This window comes from Cryptomeria japonica, chromosome 3 (genome assembly GCF_030272615.1).
Source record: "Cryptomeria japonica chromosome 3, Sugi_1.0, whole genome shotgun sequence".
In the NCBI taxonomy this organism is placed as follows: Eukaryota; Viridiplantae; Streptophyta; class Pinopsida; order Cupressales; family Cupressaceae; genus Cryptomeria; species Cryptomeria japonica.
In genome coordinates this window covers 465,234,206-465,258,879 of record NC_081407.1, presented here as the reverse complement: position 1 = coordinate 465,258,879, position 24,674 = coordinate 465,234,206, and the positions used below count along the sequence as shown (strand labels likewise).

The 24,674-nt window shown below is 36.1% G+C and overlaps 1 protein-coding gene across 1 annotated transcript in view; it reads left to right on the top strand.

Moving 5' to 3' along the window:
• Positions 1–24,674, top strand: part of LOC131078409 (peptidyl-prolyl cis-trans isomerase FKBP15-1) — a 65,475-nt gene that overhangs the window by 36,312 nt on the left and 4,489 nt on the right. Inside the window, exons 3-5 of the mRNA XM_058016098.2 lie at positions 6,441–6,503; positions 14,680–14,770; positions 24,079–24,183. Coding sequence (XP_057872081.1) covers positions 6,441–6,503; positions 14,680–14,770; positions 24,079–24,183 — 259 coding nt within the window. The remainder of the gene's footprint in view (positions 1–6,440; positions 6,504–14,679; positions 14,771–24,078; positions 24,184–24,674) is intronic.

Genomic DNA, 24,674 nt, shown 5'->3' with positions numbered 1-24,674 from the left:
CCTAGGAGTCCGTTGGGGCTCTGTCGCCTTGCTTGGCATGACAGGCTATGGCTCGACCTCCATCATGGATGCAAATGTTATTGGCATTGGCAATGACTCATCATTGTCAACCTCATGCTCCTCAATGTCATCCAAGGTGAATCCAAATCCAACTCCCACCTCCATTGCCTACCTCTTCAAATCATAGATGTAGTCATCGGTAAACAATGTAGGCTGCTCCTATGCTGTCCAATCACTATAAGGATCTATATCATCCAAATCAATTGGACCATCTGAACTTGATGTTTCCTCTACCTTCCTTATGTGCAACCGAAGATTATATTGCACAAAGACAAGGTCATTGAGGCATTTTTGGGCTAATATATTCCTCTTCTTCGTGTGGATGGCCTCGAACAAGCTCCAATTCTGCTCATAGTTGGATGCACTACAAGGTTGGCATAAGATGTGAAGGGCAAATTTTTGCAGATTTGGGGTATTTCCACCCCAATTTCTCCACCAAGGCTCTACAAAATAAGATATTGAAGAGCTAGGAAGCAAAGTGAAAACATATTTTACCAAATTATCAATAGTTGTAAGATGCATGTGAAAGACTCCAAATATTATACGTGGTGTTTGAGTGGTTCTTCCTCTCTTAGCCAGATCTGAAGAGAAGAGCTTACCCCTTTTTTTTTGTATAATCATCCAATTCAGCCACAATGCGGTCTCTCACCTCAACATCGGGTGTTAGCCTTTGAATGCATGTAGTGAGGCCCTCCATAACCTCTACACTAGGATCTAAGAAGGAATCCGAGTAGAAAAAGTGAGGGTTGAGGAAGTATCTTGCTGGATGGACGTGTTGGTGGAGTTGTTTGTTCCACCTCCTATCAATAATTTCTCATATGGGATCAAATTTGAGGTGGTCCCTCATGTAATAACTTTTGATAGCCTTCTTGGTGTTAGTTTATTGTAACTTAGTGAGGAAAATAAATAAGGATTCAAATCCTTATAGGGCTGGGCCCTTCTTCTTGATGTAATGTGGAGACTCAGCTGGGCCCTTCTTCTAGATGTAACGTGGAGACTCAGCTGGGTCCTATTCCCATGTAACGTGTAGATTAAGCAATTGATGTCTATAGGGCTGGGCCCAAATGTAACGTGTGGACAAGCAATAGGGCTGGGCCCAAAAGGTAACGTGGCACAAATTGCAAGTTATGTAGGCCCCAAATTGGGCACCAAAGTGCAAAGTAGAATATGTAAAATAAAGAATTGGTTAAGGCCGACTTAGAAGACTTAAACATGAATCTTGTATATAAACAAGATTCATTCTACACAATAGACACATATGTTATTCATTGCTAGCCTTATGTGAATTAGCCTTCAAAGAGCAGCGAACTATCTTCTTGTGTCAGCGATTCATTCCTAGGAACAGCGAATTGTCTCAGTGGCAGCGAATCATATCCATAGTCAGCAAATTCACTCCTATGCTCTGTGAATGATCTGCATGACAGCAAACAACAAATCTCGATAGTGCAGATAAGTCTATCAAACTATTCCTTGTGCCCTAGTTTGGAATCTTCAGTCTGCTGTTCTTATTTATATGTTGCTTCAAGTGCAGTAAGCAAAGTTGTATGCTGATATTGTCTAATATAAACTTGAATCTTGTTGCTGGGTTTTTCACCTCCAAGAGGGAGGTTTTCCCAGTGTAAACTTGTGTTGTGTGCCCTTTCTATTTGTGTGCTTTGATTCTTGTGACTGCATTATTATTTCCTGCTCATTATTGTTAATCTGATCACGAAAATCAACACTTGGCCCTATCCATGGCTTCATAAAGATACCCCATTGGTGTTTGTTCCCCATTTACCAAGCGGAGAATTCTAACAAAGGACTCCGACACTTACAATTTAAAAATACAAAAAGATTAAAGTTATACGTTTGTACTTGGAGACTTGAATTAAAAAGTTAAATATTCAATTTGAATTTAAATTCAAACTTTTGAAGTTACCTTCACAATCTCTGTAGCTCTTTGTGCAAATAGGTTGTTGAAGACTATGCATGCAACACTTTCTCCTTCGTGCTTCCTTGAATAGGTTGAGTCTAGCCATGCTTGAATCACAAACATTTGTTTCAAAGCCGTCAATGAACCAAGAATGCTTTGCAACGTTTAAATAAATCGTTGCAAACCTTGTGACACTTGATCTTACCAAATCTTTCCCTTGGGTGTGCTCTCTCATCAAGTTAAGAACCCAAGGGTGATTGTAGATATATTTTGTGACTACAACTGGTGTCACCCAATCAAGTTTGTCTTTGTCCTCCAAAAGAAGGTCAAGGACATGTGCTGCACAAGGTGTCCAAAAAAGTGTGGGGTGTTTCTCTTGGAGGATTCTACCAGCCGCAACATATGCTGTTGCATTATGAGTTATGATTTGCTCCACATTTTCAATTCCAACCTCCTTGACAACTCGCTCTAACATTCGAGCCAAATTTTCTGCATTTTCTTGACGTTGGAGGCATCCACTGGTTTCAAGAAAACCACATTATTTTTGCAAGAAACCAAAAATTTAATTATGGTGCGGTTGTAGGTGCAGCTTGCTGAGTTTTCAAACTTTTTTTGGGTGATTACTTGCCAGGCATAAATAGCTCCCAAGCCTTAGAGACAAATGGAAGCCGTTATTAAAAATCAAACTCTATATTAGAAGTTTCAGATTTACTGCATAGGAAACATATGAAATGAAATATTCTGTATGGTACCTCTTTAAATGCCAATTGAAACATCTTTGTATATGCTGTAAAGTATATAATGTGCTAAAATAACCATAAATAAAAAGCTTTCCTTTCTCTTTTGTGTGAAGTGGAATCAAAGGAAATATAAGCTAATTTTGTTTGTACAATAAACCATCTCTTAATTCATGATTAAGTTAAGAAATTTGATTAATCATTGTAGGTTTTTTTGAAGATGCGAAAATCAGCCCAAGGTGTTTATTTAGATAATAAAATGACTTCCAATCTTCATATGTACCGAATTTGACCGAGAATATGCAAAACTTCTGAAGGAGTTCTACTCAACATATCAACAATTTTGTTGTGTTGAGACGACATTGTTGAATATAATAAGCTCACATTAAATGCCTTTTTTTTGAGCTTTGATTGTGAATTAAGAATTATGAGTGGTTGATGATTAGGCTGGCACTCTGCAGTGTCTCGGTATTTAACTCCAATTATTGGTTCAGCTGTATGGGTTCAACCTCAGAAATATCAGGAAGGATGTGGTGCTGCTATCCTTGAGTTCTTGAACCAATGATTAGATTACTTTATCACATGTTGTAGTTTTTTAGCTACAACAACTGTTTTGCAATGGTATGCATTGGGGTGGCTTACTTGCTTAAAAATGCCTATGGCATAATCAGATACATCTATCTCTATCACAAAGGGATGGTATAAATCGAGAAGAGAAAGCACTATAGCTGTGCAAAGGGCATATTTGAGCTTCTGAAACTTTTAATTGTTCGTGCATTTCACGAGAAATGTTGGATGAATTTTAAGTAAAACTTCATACCTTCTAGGAAAATTTTTAGATGGGTAGTATTGCATGGGGTTGGTCAATTCCTAAGGATCAAAATTGGTTGAATGTGTAGTTACATCATTTTGTGCAAAAACAAAATATTGACAAAGTTTTTCAAAAGAAGTTAAAGAACAATTTGAACATACAGAATTGTTTCTCCTATCTACCATTGACTGATATGTTATCTAAATATACTACATTAATTTCCCTAGATGTGAGCAAAATTATAATTGTTTATTCTCATGACTATAACTCTAGCGTTACTAAGACCAAATGGCATGACTAATCTGGATGATCATATTTTGTTCAAAAAGTTGTTTTCCAACTTATGAAGGTTCCATATGTACCTATCGATGGCAAAAGTTTCGATCAATCTTGCTCAAATATGAGGACCCTTTTAACTAGCCTATATGATCTTCAATCTTGGGTAACAGGGATTGATTTTTGACGAATTATCTTGTTCAATGCTTTGTAGTCTATGCAAAATCTCTATTTATTTTGTTGTTTCTTAGGTAAACTTAGGTTTGGAGAACCACTTGGAGAAATACTAGGGCTGATCTGACCATCTTCAATACATTTTTGCAAATACTCCATTTTCTTGGCAGTTTCAGTAGGCATGGGGTGATAATGTAGAGAAATTATGGAGTGAAGAACTTGGAACATAGTACATGCTATGTTGGATGGCTCCAAGACAAGGCAATCCTGTAGTTTCTTCAAAAGCATTTGAATATGTATCAACAGTAGCCTGATTACCAAAATAGGCAACTTCCCTATTTGATTTTTCTTTTGCTTGGCATGTTTCCTCATTGATATTTACTTATTTCATTTCTTGCTTTCTATAAAGTAAAAGAGAGTTATATAGAGAGGAAAAAGCCACAAATTTGTATACTTCACCATTCTTATGAATATTGTAGGTGTTGTGTGTGTGTTTCTGTAGGTCAAGAGATAGGATAGAGGTGATAGTATATATGAGTTAAGGATATGTACAATAAGTTTTTTCCTTACAAGTTCCTAGATACTTTGTCTGGATGGTGACTTTTGATATCCTATGATTTTAATTATGTTTATAACATGTGGCTTTGTGAAGAGAGCACTTTCTTGTCCTGATTCATTAATTAGGTCACTCAAATTCTGGTATTTGCAAAACTTATTTTCATTACCAATAAATGAAGATGATTGTCATGAACCCTTCAACTGCCATTTATTATTTGGCAAAGTCTTGGAAGTAGGAGAGTTTGAGTAAGAGTGACAACTAGTGTTGGAAATAAAAGAGTATCTTTTCTGTGGAAATTAAATTTTAACTTTGTTTTCAGAAGATATTGCTATTTTTTATACTAATTCCAAGGAATCCCTTGCAAACATAGCGTTTTTTTTTCTGAGAATAGGAAGCAAACCAAAATGAAATTTTATCCTAAGTAGCTATTTTGGATATGGAATTCTCAGTTTGACCTAAATCTTTTTGAACAATTTGATATGTTGTTGGATTGATTGACCTGGCTTTTGCCAGAGATGAAGTCATAGTGTTAATAATTTTTTTTTCCATAAGATATGATTCATTCCATAGGATTATCTTCCCATCTTTGCTGTCTTTGATAAAATTCATAAATAAATGGTTTATTCCATATGGATATTGAAAATTGGTTCTTGTTGCATTAATGATCTTAGGTCAACTCTTAAAGTATGTCTCAAGTCTGCCTGACCACAAGTTGAGCTTCTTGCCATTGAATCTGCAAATAAACTTTTGGATCTTGAATTTACTCTAATAAATACTAGATCCAAAGCCTTAACAGCAAGACTACCTAGTGATGTTAGATTTAGAAATGCATAAGATGTAAAGCTTTGGAGAGAATAGTCTAAAGTTTCCATTCACAAAGGTTTGATACTGCTAATAAACTTTTGGATCTTGAATTTACTCTAATAAATACTAGATCCAAAGCCTTAACAGCAAGACTGCCTAGTGATGTTAGATCTAGAAATGCAAAAGATGTAAACCTTTGGAGAGATTAGTCTAAAGTTTTCCATTCACAAAGTTTTGATACCAAGTGATAATAAAACAATTGCAACAAAAGAAGTTCATCTGTACATGTTGCACACTCATTAGAACTTCTCCTTTAGCTTTTGTAGGTCTCCCCTTCATTATAGACAGGGAAAATCTGAAGAGATGTACTGTCATGGAGAATTTTTGATGGTTTCTTGTGTGGAGTGGAACCTAATGGTTTGATAAACAGGATTACCTGATTACGCAAACATGGTCCCCCTTCAAAATCTTTGATCTTATCCACCATACTGGAGAAAATACCAATCAATTAGCCTTTGGTGTAAGAATGACTTCCAGGTTTCCGTGGTTTCTAGACCACCAGAGACCATTCTAACAGGAATGTCAATTTTTGAATGCCCATAAACTTGCACTTGCATATAAGGATGCAATTCCTTAGTTGATACATGTTTTCAGCTACTGCCTCCAGGTTTGCAAGTAGCAGCATGTTATTACTGCACCTCTTTAGACAACAATTAACACTGTTGACGCTGTCAGTCTTACCAGAAGATATATGCTGCATGGAGTATAAGCACAAAAACATTTTTGACGCTTGTTAGTGAGTTCTCTGTAATATCCTCCTCGCCTTGAACAATTTCCATGACATGCCCTTCTCCATTCAGGAGCTGAAAGAAGCAGAAAATCTTAATTTCAGTTTCAGAGCATTTTTTAAAAGTGATGCTTCTCATTTTCTGTTCTGGAATGAAAGTTTTTGTTTTCTTTGCTTAGTTTGACCATATTTTGTCATTAATTTTGAGAAAACATTTTATATGTATTTTTTGTCACATGATTTTAGATTATTTGCCTAATTTAGCTATATTTTGTGCTAGTACTAGTTTTAGTATAATGTATTATATATTCTTTTTGCAGCACAAACCAAAATCATGTGATATTCAAGCTCACAAAGGTGATCGAATCAAGGTCCACTACCGGGTAAGCATGCTTTTGATTGCATTTTTCGCTCTGTGAAAATAGACAAGAATAGCATAAATAGTTAGATACTTGAGTCCTGCTGCATGCTGAGCTTCTATGTTAGACATGCAATCTGAATTCCTGTTTGTAGAGCTTCTGATGTACGTGTTTCATATGAAGTTTACACTAGTGACAGATTATTTTTTGCATGGGAGTGAATATTGCATAAATGAAATTTTAAAATGCCATATAGCAGCTACATTGTCAACTACAATTTATCCTTGTTTTTTGACAGCTGGTAAAGAGTTATTTCATCACAAATACACAACAAAAATCCATAACATAAGCTTTATGTTTATGCTGAATATCTAGTTGAAGATTTATTTATTATTTCTGTTGCAATCCAAAGTGGAGTTGGAGAAGATGGAGTATACTTCCTATGTCATAATTGGTTGGTACTGTTATGTTGACTACTGCTCAGATTTTCTTACTAAGCACCATAAGCACCGACACTTAATGCTAGAATTGAATGCTACGTTAATACTTCAAACATAAGTGCTTAATTTGAAATTGTCGTCGACACTCACCATTTGGATGAGCATTTGTGAAACATTGATCACATTGGAAATCCAAAAATTTCTTCTGGTAGATTCTAATCTCATGTTGGAAGCAAGACAGAGACTTTCCCAGAAAGAAAAATCTTAATCACATTTCTAATAAGCCTCTTAAAGTAGATAAGATAACTGACATGGCAGCTGCAACTTAAAGCTTCAGAAACTTGAGGAAGATACAAGGATAAATGACTGTAAAATTGCTTTACATTGAGGTTAGTCTCTTCTGTATGTAGCTGTTGATATTGAATTGTGGACAGTGTTCTGTGAGAACAAGACCAGTTAGTCTGATGATAAAGTTAATTTTATCTTTTGCAAATATGCTTGCTTTGAAAAATTTAATTTCTTGTACTCCAACAATTGTAGGGAAACTAACCTTTGAACATAAAAATCTAATGAGGAAAGACTATATCATGAGATACCAAATTAGAGGAATAGAGTTCATAAGGTGGTTTTACTACTTTGAAAGAACAGACTGGACTTCTGATTAAAGCATTTAAAAATGGGTCCAACGTAGACCCACAGTAAGAACAGATTTGTATACCAGGTAGGGAGTGTTTATATCTATCTTAAGAAGAAGTTAGCAAAAACAATTGATAGCAGTATCATTTTTGACATGCAAAATTCCACTCCTAGGACTTATGTCTTGAAAATTAGATCTGAAATGTTTTGATGCTTATGTTCTATGTTACCCCTCAACAACTTGTTATTTTTTGTTTGGAATCCCAACTTGCTTGTCTGTTTTTAGCCACTTGGCATCTTCTTTTGATTTGCAGGGGCCCTAGGGCTTGATTTATAGTTGAATTACCTTACAATATATACACATTTCTTTATTCACACATTTTGGCATTTTCCTTCTTTGTAGCGAGGAGTTTCCTATTTGGAGGCTTTGGGTAACTTCGTACATACTCAGTTTCCTAAGGAGCTCCATAAGAGTGAAATGCATTCAGAAATATGAACTTGAGTTGATAATTTAGGATTTTGTTTCTTTCTATTGTTTGTCGATCTTTGTCTTGCCTGTTTTTTTCTGTTAGCTTGATGTGAAATCGCCTTTTGATCAATGCCATTCCTATAGTTTGATTCTCCGTTTCAAATACTGTTGGCTTCGTTATAGTTGTTGACCTTGTGGGCTAATGGTGTTATATGGGTTTCTGGATTTATTGGCAAAGTAAATGTCATGAGGAGCAGAATTAGATTTTGGAACTGGACTGTGTACTGGTATATCTTTACACAATCCCAATAGAAAATAGCCCAATTAGGTGGCTTTAAGAAACGAATTCGAGAGCAAGGATTCACAACTTAAATGGATGCAAAAGAGCAGGAGCTGGTAAACTGTGTGGCCATAATAGATAAAATAGAGGAACAAAATTGATGCAAGAGTTATCGAGAAGACTATAGATTATGCGAGGGGATGAAAAAATATTACTTCCAAAAGTTTTCTAAATAAATAAAGCATTAATACAGCTCAGTGAATCAGAATAAGAAGTTAAACTTAGAATTTATTATCAAACAGCTCCTGCACTAACAGAAAATTCATCTCAATTCTCATCCTTCAAAATTTTGAGCCCAAAAAGAAGTTACCAAAAATATTTGGGAGGTAGTAAAGACTCTGAAAGTATATAAATTCTATCCCCAGTCACAGAATATGAGTTCAAGGAAGTTGTCTTTTCCTTTGAGAAGGATAAACCATTGGGCCAGATGTCATTTTAACACTTTTTAAACCAAACTTCTGGGAAGCTATAAAAATACCTGCTGGCTTAATGTCACAAAGCTAGTGTTGTTTCCAAAGGTTCCTCTGGCTAAAAATATAGATTAATATATGCTGATTGCATTGTGCAATATAGTTTTTGTAATTGATTGCTAGAAGGCTGAAACCACCACTTCCTAAGCTTATATCTGATAATCAATCAGCATTTCTACCTGGGTGGAAAATTATGGATAATATTATTGTAGTTTTAGGAAATCATACACTTATTACTCACTCCATATATACCGAGCATTTTACTGAAACTTGACATGCTCCAGGTATTTAATAGGTGCAGATGGGACCTGATAATCCTCATGCGTGAATTTCAGATATAAGGTGGTCAGATGGGTTTATAGTAGTAGAAGGAGCACCCAAGGTTTTTTTGTTACCAATTAGCTGGTTACTCTCCTCTTTTCAAGGTTGATATTAAAGTAGATCAAGCAAATTGATACCCTTATCAAAAAGTATTGGTTAGCATTAACTCTCCTCTTCTTAAGACTGATATTAGGGAAGATAAGCAAATTGTGACCTTTCTCAAAAAGTATTGGTTAGCTTTGGTACAACAGATAAACAGGCGAAAATGCAATGAAATCTTTGCCAATATTGTATCTCAATGAAGGAAAGAAGTCTTCAAAATATTGAGACTTAGGGAAGGAACTTGCCAATGTTTTATCATGACTTTCATCTCCATGGAAAATACACTAAACAATATGGGAGAACATTAAAATCTGAATGCAATTCAAACAGGAAAACTAGACCAACAGATGGGGTATGCTATTTGAGAGAGTTAAATTAATTTGACCTGTTTAGAAGCAGTTTCTGTCTACCTTGTCACTATTTTACTCCTAATTGAGATTGAGGAGGAGTTTGCAAACAGACAAAGAAAATTTGTCTAGTAAGGTATTGATGATGCTTTCAAATACCCTAAGTTGCTGATCATGGTATGTGGATGGTTACAGAGGTACAACATTTTATTCCTTGGGTACACTTATGGGTTTGTACAATTGTATCATCTATGTCAGCATACTCTAAGAGTTAGATCCCAATTCTTCATCACCCCTCATTGTAATCATGTCTCTTATGTGACAAGAGACACGAGATGGAGTACATAAACACCAAATTCGCAACCATTTTTGCCCAATCAGCTGAAGAAGAACTCACAACGTGTTGAATTTGCATACAACATTTGCAATTACAAATCATAAATTATAAATTATAAATTATAATATATAGCGGTGAATGAAAAATGAAAAAAGTTGAAAAATAAAAGATGCTTACTTGAAAGAGGACTTTTATTCAAGAGGTTGTAAGTAAATAGAGCCTTGGCTATATATATATACCACCATTCATGAGCATCTTTTTTGTACTTGTTTTGAAGAACACAAATATCATGACTCGGCAAAGAAAATATCTTTGAGCCATAATATTTTGGAGACAAAGCAAATGCTAGGCAATGTAAGGGAGTGGTCATCTTGTTTTGACATTCAACAATGATCTTTTGCACCCTTTTGAAAAATGCTTCTGTACGGTTATGTTCTTAGGCTTCTGCTATGGTCACTCTTTCAACCATGAAATCTATGCCATCATAAATTTCACCAACACATGGGTGGTCTGTATTAGCATACCTAATAATGCTAATGATGGGCTTAGTGAAGCTCAAAACATATTCAACATTGGCCAACCACTCATCATCTAAGATCAATCCCTTGATTTTGTACGCTCTCTCTGTACTTAATTGCCTCGATACACTCCAAAGAATGTTGATGACCAGACTGCGTAGTGCATCTCACACATTCAAAAGTTGTCTTAAGACAATTGTATGATGCATATTGAGTATAGACAACCTAACATGACGGAAAAGATAAAACAAATTAAAATATTAAAAAGTAGATGACATGTCACACTAAAACATTAAATTTAAATTTACTTTCAACCATAGCAGCAAAGATATTTTGGGGAAAAAATTGGCAAACCACAAGTACAATGTTTTTTGAAAAAAATGGGATTCAAAAGGGATAAAATTGGAAAAAATTGTATTAAATAAATGTACAATTTTTTTGAAAAGAGACAAACTACTTGTTTTTGAAATTTAAAGGCATTCCTATAGCATAGAGATAATAGAGAATGGATAAAATAGAGAATTTAACCCAGAATTATAGAAAATCATGGTTGCAGACAGACATGTCTTCAACCCCTTGGGACTTGTCTCAGGGATTGGGAATGTTTTCTGTACCAAAAATGGGGTAGAGATGTCCTTGATTGCTGGAAATGTCCCGCTCGCATTTCCTTTTGTCTCATGAATTAAAAAAGAAATTACAACCTACAAACTTTGTGCGAGGGTTTTCACTCTTGAACACTTTTCCACTGCTCAAAAACAAATGTGAAATACATTCTAAAGTTGCATGATTTATATTTTATTGTCATGTGGGGGTTTGTTTACTCTCAAGACTTAGAGGAGCAAATGCCAATTCAGTTGCATGAGGTTTTAAAACATTATAATCTACAATAAAATAACCCATAAACAACAGGATCAGTTGTACATGCGACAAATATAGAGCAACTTTAAATGTGGCATACCACTAGTGTTAGGTTTTATCTTGGCCACTGTTTTGCAAGATTAATGAATACGTGAGCAAATGTCAATGGGCTGCAAGTGAAAAAGTAGCAATAAAAAAGATAAGACTATTCCTACCAGATGATCACATTTTCAGCTCATGCTGAATGTGAATATCCCCACAAGAGGATCGATAGAACATGGGGTGAAGGTCATTTGGTATAACATGTTGAAAGCATGGGGTTAACCATTTAAGACCTGTGAGGGGTGCTCTGAGAATATAATTATGTAGTCACAAGCACAAGGAGATACAGAGAAAGATATTCGGACAATCCATGTTTGCATAAGATACTTTATTAGACATATGGATATATTCAATGTTTTCTGTGTGTATATATATATTAAAAAAATGGCATCTCCAACTACCCCTATCTCCTATTTTTACAAAACAGATGTACTGCTACAGTACCATTACCAGTCTCTCATACCAATGTGTACCAGTCTCTTGGCAACCTTGTAAGAAATAGATTTTGTTTGAAATTGCCATTAGATTCATTTATACATAGTTGTGTGGTTTGCAATAGGGAAATACTAGGGTTTGCAATAGAGTAGTCTCAAAGTATTACAAAAGTAAGGCTCTTGTTTATCTCCTTTCACTGAGAAATTGTCAGTTCTGCTGATGATTTGTTTGTGGAGGGCAAAATTCTACCTCAAATTCTCCATCTCCAGCAGTAAACTAGAAAGATTGGTTGATTGCTATTGCATCCTCATTCAAACCAAGTTTTTGCATAATTGTTTGCCTAGTGGATGAGATTCTTTATTCTTGAAAGCCATTGGTATTTCCACACTGTGTCAAAGAAAGGCGATGCAAATGGTGGTCTGAAATCCCAGCAGTTTCTATGATTTTGTTATTATTTCCAGAATAAACTTTTTTTAATTGGCGTCGGCCTAAGACGATAGATAGATTTTTTTCGGTTTACCTTAGTTTCTAACTCTTAACTTTACAACATTTATTATATTTATAGTTTATAAACCATTATTAACTTTTAATATTTTAAAAATGTTTTTAAATTTAAATTTAATATTTATTTTAATTAAATTTTTTTTTTTTGAATTTATTAGTGTTTCAATTTGTTCTGAATTTTTTTTTTCCCAGAGCTTGAACACTAACACAAACCTTGTGGCATAGCTTGTACTTGTTTTGAGTTTACTATTTTAGATTTGTCCCCAGTTGTGCGTATCTTTGTTTTTCTTGCTTTGTTGTGTTTACTTTGAGTCCAGGGCCCTTTTTGCCCTAGTACTTTCTATTGCGACAGTTTTATGTTCCAGTCCCTTGACCTATTCTTAGTGTTTGTGGACATTATTATGATTTCTTTCTTTCGTTGAGGTAACTGTAAAATAAAATGAAATTGCTTAAATATCATAGCATATCCCATCTCTAATAATTCAAATCTAGGGACTTAATGGTTTAATTTCTCAAATAACATTCAGTGCTAACATCATTGCAAATATGAATCACTTTGTGATCCATAAGCCTCTAGACTGATAACCCTTGAGCTGCATCAGCAATGGATTCCCCTAAGTTAGCCTATTTGACACAAATTCCAGTAACCTGCACCATTACATTTAATTTTATTGCAGCAGTTTTAATTGTGCAAAATCAATAAGAGAAATGAAAACAAAACAGCAGGGCACACAATGGTAAAACTGCGCAACATGGATTTCATTTGGAGAAAATTTGGTAAGTGAAAAACTCTAGGAAGGATATGCATGTTAACATCTCTTTCACTATGATAGTGTCAGTATAAGGAGATTGCCAATTTAATGATCTTGTTAGGGCTATAATCTATCCCTACAATCAGCTTTGTTCTCTAACTCTGTTGTCCACAATTCACAGGAAACGCTATCCATTCTTCTTCACTGTCAATACAATTTGAAATTGCCCTTTTTTAGCCCATCGACTAACTCTGCATTTGGTTTTGTTGTCTTATTTTATTCCTCTTTGTTTTCCTTACCAAGGAAGATCGGCAATTATCTTGGAGATGGCAATGACCACCTCTTCCAACTGTCCTGTCTTCAGAATTATTAATATTATATTTTCCTAAGTTAATTATTAATGCTCAATCATGTAATATATTGTAATTTTAGTTTCTTAGAAACTTTCTATTTTGTAAATCCTTGTAATTTATTTATTGAGCGCTGTTGCTCATTGTTGATACAACAACTATTTTTTACCAATTACGTTTCCGTAATAGGAATATGGACAGTTGCCTTGAAAGACAATGGCCAGCCACACAAATATTTACAATCAGCCCACCAACAATGTACACCCACTCAACTCACACAAGTAAATGAAGCAATCACTAAATATATCACAACAACCTTGACATTGAGGTCAAAGGAGAGAGACCTCCACCAGGAGCACACAAGATAGTTGCTATTCTAGCTAGTGTTAACCCTTAGTGGAAGAGAGACACGTAACTAATATCAAGCCACCCATGCAACACAAACTGACTTTGTTCATTTTTTTGTCTCTAATGAGCTTCCAGTTGCTACACTTCACCAAGATAAATCTGTAGCCATGAAGATATGCATGGATTTGACTACATGTGCAGTAGTAGTCTGCAGGCATGAAGATACACATGGGTTTGATTACATGTGCAGTATGACAGTGTGTTGAATCACCATCAAGCTACTTGTAGCATCCGCGCAAACAAACTCTTGGTGTACTAATGTTTCGATTCCTATAGCATTGTTGCAAGCAATACGAATCACCCCAATTTATATTTCTAGCTGAGGACAGTACTCTCAATTTCTCACCTTAACAATCTCATGCTAATTTGAAGTCATATGAAAACCTGTAACAAACTTTTGTTTGCCAATAACAGTTGATTATCGCTTGCAGCAAGCTATAATACACTTGTGGCAGCCATTTGGATTCCTGTAGGAGATTTGTGATCACCTATAGCATTTCTATAGGCAACTTGCACCTTGCGGCCAGGGAATTTGCAGCCTCTTACTAAAGTAGCCAACTGGAAAACAACCAGATGAGAACTTCTCCATCAAGTCTTTGGGATCATGTTGTCTTTAACTTTGTAGTCTTGATATTGTTTGTGTGTTCCTTAACTAGCTATTTTTAACTTGAGAAAGTGACTTTGATAAGCCTTAAGGAGGATATGCTAAAAGGAAACTTTTGCAACATCGAATGACTGTAACTGAATAATGGATTTTTGCATTGCATGCTATGGGCCTTACTTTTAATTCAATAGGTATTATTGATTTCAGGGTTCTCTTACAGATGGGACTGTTTTTGATTCGAGTTTTGAGAGGGGAGATCCAATTGAATTCGAACTTGGCAGTGGTCAAGTAATCAAAGGTCAGCTGTTTGGCCATATACTTTAGATTAAAGTCTTTTTTTCATAAGTGCTTTTATGTTTTTTTATGAAAGCCCCGTTTGTATGGTGATTGTTATGTGTAAGTGGTTCTTCAATTTAGATATTTATTAAATAAACCTGAGTATATTTGCATCCCTTTTATGTGAGATCCTCTGAGCTGCTTATAGGTTGCGTAAGTTACAAATTTATGTTTGGAGTACATACATATTTTGTGTATATTATCTGTCTATGCATTTTGCATTTGGTTGATGAAAGAGCAAACTAGTTAGTATACGTGGATTTGAAATTTACAGTGAAATGTTGTTTTGAGAGAAACTGTTATCATGAGGACAATTTTACGTTGAATTTTTATTTTGAAGTTTAAAAAATCATTTTTCTTGCTACACAGCTCCTAAAAGTGAGTACTGAAGCAACTTCCTATTTGCTAGACTTCCTATTTTCTGTATGTGGATTTGAATTTTGTAGTGAAATGTCATACTTTGAGAGAACCTGTTACCATGAGGATAATTTTACCTTAAATCTTTCTTTTGGTGAGGTTGAATAAAATCATTTTTCTTGCTAGCCAGCTCATGAAATTGAGTACTGAAGCAACTTCCTAGTTCCTTACCTAAGATAGGCAAAAGAGTACTAAAAGATATCCTTATGGTGTACATCTACATCCTGGATCAAGAAAACCATATGATATACTTCAGGATGCATGTTTTATATAATCATGAAACATTGTGGAAATATGTTACAATGATTACACACCATTCAGCATGTTGTATAATAAAAAAGTTCTGTCAATCTGAAAATAGAATTAGCAGAATGTGTGGCCATAGGCTCCTCCTTCTCTTGTGATTGCAAACTTCTTTATAGCATAAGTTTAAGAACAACTTTGAGTTCTTTTCACCTGCAACTCAAATTAGTGGAAGAGCTACAAACACCTCAAATATTTTTTTGGATAGTGTAAATTCATGGAGTTAGAATTTGAGGCACTATACCCCTTTTGGATGTGATTCTTAAGTAGATAATTTTTAGTTTTTGTAATAACCCCACACTGATTTTTTTTCATTGTTCCACGACCGTTGGGGATGGGGAGACGGGGGGATGCGGGGACAAGCTTCAGGGACGGGGGGACATGCGTTTCCGTGGAACACTGTTTTTAAAAAAATTGATATAGAAAATGCAAATACAAGTCCGTGCACTTTCCGATCACCAAGTTCCTGGTGTGGGCAAGGTGAGAGCATATGGTGTTTTGGACAATACACACTTATATCTAGATGAATGCATTTTTAAAATTTTAAGGCAGGAAGCCAACTAGAGCATATAGGCGACAAAGACGACCCAAATCAATGCCTCTTCGGTGGACAAGCATTTGTAGAGAATGCAAAGCCACTAGCAGATTGCAATGGAATCCGATCAAGCCAAAATGGCTGATTGCTTGAAATGCAAAGGAGTCTAGTGGTCAACTAACAAAGATCTTCAATGATAAATGCATTAATTGGCAATATATCATCTGGTTTTACAATATCTTGAATATGAAATGCATAACTCTTTGGCGGTACTACCATCTAGATTTGCAACAATATGAGCTTGGAATGCACTAATTACAACTGAGAATGATATTGATAAGAGAAACTAGATGCACACACTAATAATGTTATTCAAAATAGTAAACACGCTGCTGTATATACATAAGTTAGTCCATTAAATCATAGGTTGATGTTATACCATTCATGTGGACTCAATAAACTGAAGTGCACTACCAAAGAGTGTTGAAGGATGATGTAGAATGCTGATTGTAGACCTGTAAATTTACCGAATATTACATAGAATTGTCATATCAGCCTGTTTGGGTCTGAAAAATTTCTTTAATCCACGATCCATAATACCCCAAACCGCTGTGTTTTTTATGGCAATGGAGGGCAGTGTTGTTGGCTATGTGGGCTAGGGTTTCACTGCCCTAGCTGCACATTTTCTTTGTTGTGTTGGGCAGAATGTAGGCATTATGGTGAAAGGGGTTTGCAATTATTTTCTGCATTGGTTGTCTGGTTTTGGGTTAGTTTTAGTGTGAGGAAGGTTTGTGCGGTGTGGAGGTGTTTAGGGGTGTGATTGCTAGTTTAAGAAAGGGTTTTGGCTATTTGCTGAGGGGGTTTTTAACTTTTTTGACTCTAGTGTGGAATGGGGTCTTGTTGGTGTTGGTGCTATTGTTTAGAGCCTTGGGTTGCGAGTCTTAGTTTTGGAGGGTGGGCTTTGTGCTTCATCAATCATGGTAAATTGTGAGGCCTTGATGAGGGTAGATACGTCTTCCTCGTTGCATGCAATGATTGATCGCTTGGATAAGGTTTCAAATGGTGAGGGCTCCTCTTTGACTAGAGGGTCTAGAATCTCGACAGTGGATGGTTGTCTTGAGAGGAGCCTTTATCAACCAATATTGGTGATCTAATCGGATGTTGTTTCTAAAGATGTCGAGTACTTGAACAATCATGCACTAATTTGCAAATTTGTGGGAATCCAAGTTTTTATTCTGTTTTTGGAATTGTGGGCTCACTGAACTGGGACTTGGAACCTGGAGGGAGATATGGAGGTAATGTTGGTTGCTAACAATTATTTTATAATAATCTTTTCAGCTGGGTGGATCAAAATAAGGCCTTTGAGGGAGGGCCTTGCTTTTACAACTATGTTGGCCTATTCATTAAACCATGGCATGCGGGCTTCAACTTTGTGGAGGAGCTTACTACAAGAGTGCTTGTTTGGGTGCATCTCTTGAGGCTTTTGCTTGAGTTTTGGAGGAATGAGATTTAGTACATGACTGCTCTTTTGCTTGGGAAGTTGGTAGGTCCTTCATAACAGACTCTGGATAAAAAGGTAATCTCTTGTGGTCGAGTTTGTGTTGAAACTGATTTAATTAACCCATTGCCAGATTCTAAAGAAATTTTTGTTGGGTACTCTTCTTGGACTCAACAGCTCGATTATGAATCCCTCCCATTTCGGTGTTGGATATGCCATGAGTATGGACATCTGTAGAGGTGCTTGAGATTTAATCATGCAATTGATTTAGCTAATGTGCTTTCTCGTCCTCCATCCAAGGGTGATAAAGGAAAGCCCCTATGTTAGAAGGGGTAGCAGATTAGGAGGGTTTCATTCTTGTTAAGCTTCGCAACAAGGGTTTCATTCTTATTAATTGATTTGATGCCTTGGATTATTTGGCTCTGGAAGAGGGGATTCCAATAGGAATACATTTGGGAGTTGTCTCCTTGGGAGAAGTTCTCTTAGATTCTAGAGAGATTGATAGTCACAACTTGTTGCAAGGAGGATTCTAGGACGTGTAGATGGATATAGATCAGCCTCTTGTTGCTTGTGGAGAGATGGAGCCAAGTGGGATTAAGGAATTGAAAGTGTGTTCAGCCCTAGCCAGTCCTCCACATTTAGAGAAGCAAGTTTTGGATTGTAGAAAGGTAATGGGTCCTCGCTTGCTTTGGCATTGCAACAAAGATCCCTTAAAAAGAGTTCTTCGGAGAAACCTCCCAAGGTGGGACGCAAGAAGGATCAGGAGAATGTGAAGCTAATTTGTGAGATAATTGGTGAGACACTGGTGGAATCAGGGTGAGTTTAAACTTTTGATTCCCATTTCTCTCCCTCCCAAAAATGATTGTCCTCTCATGGAATGTAAGGGGTATGAATAGCATCCCTAGACAAAGGCTATTCGGGAGTTGATTTGTTCTCATTCTTCGGATATTGTTTTTATTTAGGAGACCAAGTTGTAGTGGAAGGTATGCTAGATGTGTTATCCAGAATTTGGAGTAGAGGTTGATGCTAGTGTATTGGGGCCCAAGGCAATTTGGGTGGTGTAGCTTGCTTTTGGGATTTGTGAAATCATTCCACTTTGGTGGATCTCTAGTAGATCCTCTATCTCTATGGCTGCTTCAAGTATTGGAAATTTTGGGAAACTAATCTTTTCACCAATGTATATGCTCCAACTGATCTTCCATATAGATCTATCCTCTGGCCTCATGTTAGGTATGTTCAGTCTTGTGCCCCTTTTCTTCCTTGGATCCTTGTTGGAGAATATTAATCTAGTTTCTAGTTTAATGGAGAAGAGGGGTGGCTTAAGTAGGCTCGAGCATTCCTCCAAGCTTTTGAGGGAAAATAGTTTGCCTGAATTTGGTGGACATATTCTTCTAATGGCTTGTTCACTTGGAAGAATAGGATATGTGGGGAGGATTCTATTTCTAAGAGGTTAGATAGGTTTTTGGTTTCTAGTTGTTGGGTTGGTTATAGTTGGGTTACTAGTTTAAAGATCTTAGATTGGAGAGGATTTGATCATTGGCCGATCAAATTTGCTGCTAATATTTTTTAGAGCCCCAAAGAACCCTTCGTTTAAATATCAATTTCTATGTCTTTGGGATCCTTCACTTCGTTTATATATTGAAGTGGTGGCACAAAGGGAAGCTTGCATATAGCATGACAATGTACTCCTTTGTTAAGAGATTATAATTTGTTAAGTATAAGTTTAAAAAGTGGAATTGACAATGTTTTGATTATCTTTTTGCGGCTAAAATGGCTGCCCAATCCTGTTTGGATGCCACTACTCATTAGATATGAGATCATGGTCTAAGGAAAATTGTAGAGAGGAGTTTGCAGCTGTTAAGGAGTTGGAGGAATTGGAGTTGTGAGAGGAGCTTTTTTGGAAGCAAAAGTTGTGTATGGGTTGGCTCCAAGAAGGTGACATAAACATTGACGTTTTCCACAAATTTGTTAAAGACAGAAAGCAAGGGAATTCTTCTGACATCTAAGGGGACTCAACTTTCTTTGCACCGTGAGAATTCGAGGGAGGCTGCTCAATTTTATGCCACATTGTTTATAGAGGATTCTCCTCTTGCTAGTGATGAATAAAATCTTGTTCTAGATTATATTCCTTCTTTGGTGTCTTTTGAGATGAATGAGTCTCTTATCAAACCTATCTCTTTGGCTGAATTAGAGGAGATTGTGTTTTAGATGACGAAGGGGAAAGCCCCTAGTGTAGATGGATTTCCTATTGAATTTTGCCATGTGCTCTAGGAGATTCTCAAATTTAATCTCTTGGAGGTAGTTTAAGGGTTACAAATGAGAAAACAGATGTTAAGAGCCATGAATGCTACTTTCCTTGCTCTTATTCCTAAAAGAGAAGGGGCGAATTCTTTAGATCTCTTTAGACCTATAGCTCTTTGCAACATGGTTTATAAAATAATTAGTAAGTTGATTGCAAAGAGACTTAAGCCATGGCTCAATAGGTTCATATTTGAGGAGCAAGGAGGCTTTGTTCCCACCTAACAAATATTGGATTGCATAGTAATAGCAATTGAGGATATTCACTCTGTGGTGGTTTCTAAGGAAAAGGCTATGTTCATTAAGTTGGACATGGATAAAACCCATGATTGTGTTGAATGGGCTTTCCTACATAAAGTGCTTTTAACTATTGAGTTTGGTAGTGATTGGGTTAAGTGGATTATGTGCTGTGTCACTTCAACTTCTTTCTCAATTCTTATCAATATCGAGCCTTTTGAGCTATTTGGAGCCTCTAGGGGCCTTCAGCAAGGTGATCCCCTATCATCCTATTTGTTCATCTTAATGGTTGATTGTTTGGGGAGATTTATCAAGTCTCAGGTTAGGCAAGGTTTGTAGATGACACAACTTTGATTGGATTAGCCAGGGTCAATGAGGCAGTTAGCATAAGGACTTTTGATATTTACTTGGCAATCTCAGTGTAGAGGATTAATGAGGACAAGTCCTCTATTTTTTTTCCTTTAGATCAAGATTGCTTGGATTCTTAGATTCCCGATTGGATCCCTTCCTTTTGTTTACCTTGTTATCCCCCTTTCTGTTGGTCCTTTGCCCAAGAGATGTTGGTAGGATGAGTTGGATAAGTTTTGTATGCTAGTTAATCACTGGACTCTCAAGTGTCTTTGGACTTTTGGAAGAGTGACTTTATTGAAGCCGACGATTCAGGCTCTCCCCATTTACAGATGCTTTGTGCAGGCTACTTCTAGTTTCATTAAGGAATATGATGCTCTTTCCTGTTAGTTCTTATGGGCTGGTAATTTGCTTTTATCAAAGTGGAGTTTGGTCAAGTGGGAGGCTGTCTGTAGACCATAGTAGGAGGGAGGATTTGATCTTCGATAGTGTAAGAACCCCGCTGGTTCTAATTCTCCTGAAATACTATTGCTGATGTGTTTTTGGATTTTCAAGTTTTTTGAACAATTTTAAAGCAAAAAATAACAAGTGTGCCAGACAAGAATTGTACATAAAACTGAATAGAAATGGAATTGAGAGCAACTGCAACTAAATTATGAATAAGATAACAGATACAATTAATTCTACTGCTAATAGCATACCCGTAGGTCCTTAGCTTATTTTAAATGAAGAATTTTGGAGTTTGCTAGCCAAAATTGGGAAACTAACCAAAATGAGTGTACAAATCCAGAATGTGATTTTTTTGAGCCAGAAAGTTGATGGAATAGCCTGAATAGGCTAGGCATTGGGAACTGTGCACTCAAAATGCAAAATGGGTAGGCGTTCCAGCCTCCTAGGCAAAACACCCTTCTTCTGGAGCCCACTTGCCAAGTCTGATTGGTACGGCCAGCAAATGGGATTTGTACGGCTTGCTTATTTGATGCTAACTACTGCTGATTGGGGCGTCTAAGTCTGAAAGCCCTTTCCTTATTGTAAAACTCTGCAAATAACTGAAATTAAGAAACCTAGATGAAGCACATTAAGACTCTAGGATGAAGCCCTCTCAGTTTGCAATAATTCAGCTAATCTTTCACAGCCTCAGAATTACAAATCCATGAAGAACGCACGTTCTTCAATAGCAAACCCTCTGAAATGTTTGTCTCAGACAATCCACAAAACAAAATCAAGCAATGTCAAATAATCAATAATAGAGTTTGAATTGCTCTTTTTCCCCTATATCCCCAAAAAGCACGAATTCCAAGAAAAGTATGCCCAACTTCATATTAAATACATTTAAATGTATTTAATTCAATTCCTATAGTTTAATTAACCTTTTGGGTGTCCAAATTCATTTAAGTGATTTTAAAAGTCACTTTATAATATTTAAGTGGTTAATAATTTTAATAAAGTCACTTTATGACTTTATAATATCCATATAAGTTATTAAATAACTTTACCACAAAAATATTAATATCTTCCTCAATATTCAGTCTTTTGACGTGCCGTCAGAAGCTGGGGTCAACATTGAATAACCCCCATGTGTCCAAGTGCCCTGACTAAAAATATCACAACTGCCAGATTGAGTTACTATAAATAGGAAGTCTTTCAACTAAGCCCATGCACTGACTGCAAAGGCCCTGGAACTGAAGAAGTGGAACTGCCACTGAGACTCTCTATCCAAAATGTTAGCCTACGAGAGTCCAAAATAATAGGCTAACCCATCAGTCACTGAGACTGACTAGAGTGGGACATTACAGATAGGCAGGCCTCAGGGGTCTAGTTTTGGCTGCCAAGCTTTTTTGAAGGTGGTGCTTTAATCATTATCAAGATTGGGCTAGGATCCTTACCACTAAGTATCTAAGGGGGTTGGAGAGTAAAGATGGTCCCAAATTCGACTTCTTGGGTAAAGGTTCGATGATCTAGAATATCCTAAAAAGTTGTGTTAAGTTAATTAAGCAGGGGCTTTTTCGGATTTGTAACAGGGACGATAGGGACAACACAAGGAGAATCCCTTAACATGAGGATGAAATGCAAAGCATCAAAAGGAAAATTCCCAAAGTTCGAAAATGCAAATGTGGTCAAGTAGATAGTTTTAGAAGAGTTAATCGAAGTTAGTGACTTGATTAGCATTTCAATGTATCTGTACTTGCAGTCCCTATGCAACAACTTCTTGAAGTTGGTTGGAATAGGGTTGAGGACTTTAAAACTATCCAGGACTTGGGCCAGGTGGAAGTGTTCAGATGGAAAGAACCTCTTGAGTGGCTGCCGGGGGGCTTGGAGGAGGATCATTAGGAGTTTGCTAGGATTCTGGCAGTTTGAGCTCATTTGAGACTAATCCAGGGCACATGTGGGTAAGATCACTTGTCCCTTGAAAAGGTGAATGTACCTAGGTAAGATCGGGGCTCCACAGCCTAAAAATAATTTAATAATTAGAAGGTAAATAAATTTCCTAACCCTCTAAAGCAACTTCCCTAACAACATAAGACACAAAAGAAGACAACCCTATGATGCTTTTGATGCAGAGCAATAGAATGATTTATGTTGAGTTTCCATGTGCAGTTGCACTATGTTGATGTAGTTTGACCACTGGCTATTGCTATATTTTGAAAATATGCTACAAGTATAGTTTGTTTTGAGTTATCATTTAACATTTGTCATTAAATTATCAATTATCAGTTGTGTTTTGCAGTTAATTTGTATATTCTGTGCAAATTATGGCTACTTTTTAATCTTTTATACCTCTTGTATTGCCATACTCAAGCCGTACTGAAACTGGGTAAAAAAGTGGCAAACTACCTTACTTGAACCTGTACCGAAAACCAAACCAGCAACTTAGCTTTACGTTGCTAATTTTTGGAGTATTTTTTTTCAAATCAGGGCTACATGATTGTTTCATTGGACTGGGATAGTGATTTAAAGTTTAAACTATTATGATAAGATTTTAATGTTCAGATAATGTAACTTAAGCCATTCTATCATCAAATGTACGATCCCTCAAAGTGTAGTGATTTTACGATAGGCTATTTGGAAAAATGCCTTTCTGATAATGGATCCTTGGTTATAGTTGAGTGGTTTTTTATGTTTAGCCTACGCATTGTGCATTTCCCATGACAACTGATTTATGTCCTGGATTTCTTCTCAATTTATGAATATTCCTGCTAATGATTATTCATGATGTTCACATTTCCTATTGCAAGGATTTTCAATAATGGTCACAAATCTTTAAGCTGTGTATGTCTAGGGTTTTTATGTTTAGCCTATGCATTGTGCATTTCTTATGACAACTGATTTATGTCCTGGATTTCTGCACAATTTATGAATATTCCTGCTAATGACTATTCATGAAGTTCACATTTCCTATTGCAAGGATTTTCAATAATGGTCATAAATCTTTAAGCTGTGTATGTCTAGGCTAGTGCGTAGATAATGAAGTTTTATTCATGAGGCACATCTGGAAAGGAAAATCAGCTTTTTGATACTTTAATTTATCATTTATGAAATATATTAATTTGTTATCGTTTATGACTTTTGTGGATAAAGAAGGGATAAATGGAATCTGATGGTTTACGTCAATCAAATATTGTTTGTGGCACAGGTTGGGACCAAGGCCTTTTGGGAATGTGTGTTGGAGAGAAACGCAAACTGAAGATACCTTCCAAATTGGGTTATGGAGATCACGGATCCCCTCCCAAGATCCCAGGTGTGAAGTTAGTCACATGCTTGGTTACTATTTGATGGCAACAATTTTAAATAATCTTGATATAGAATAGAAGCTTCCCATAATTTTTCCAAATAGTAGATCATTGTACTTCCAATTTATCAATAAGCAAGAATAACTGTTTTGTTTTGTTGGGTTTGCAATTCCTATTGCTTTTGAATTTTATGCACAAATATCAATAGTTAATGATATCAAGTTTCCACAATCCATTAAAGCTGTTCAAATCTTGTTTCTGGAATCGATTGTGTTGGTGCTTTTTTCATTGAATTCAGAAACAAGATTTGAACAAATATTAATAATGTTTTTAATATACATATGTAAATTGTGAGATGCAAAAACTTGTCAAGATGAAAGAATAACTGTTTTGTTTTGTTGGTTTTGCAATTCCTATTGCCGTTGAATTTTATGCACATATATAAATAGCATTTTTAATACACTCACACACACATGAATTGTGAGATGCAAAAACTTAT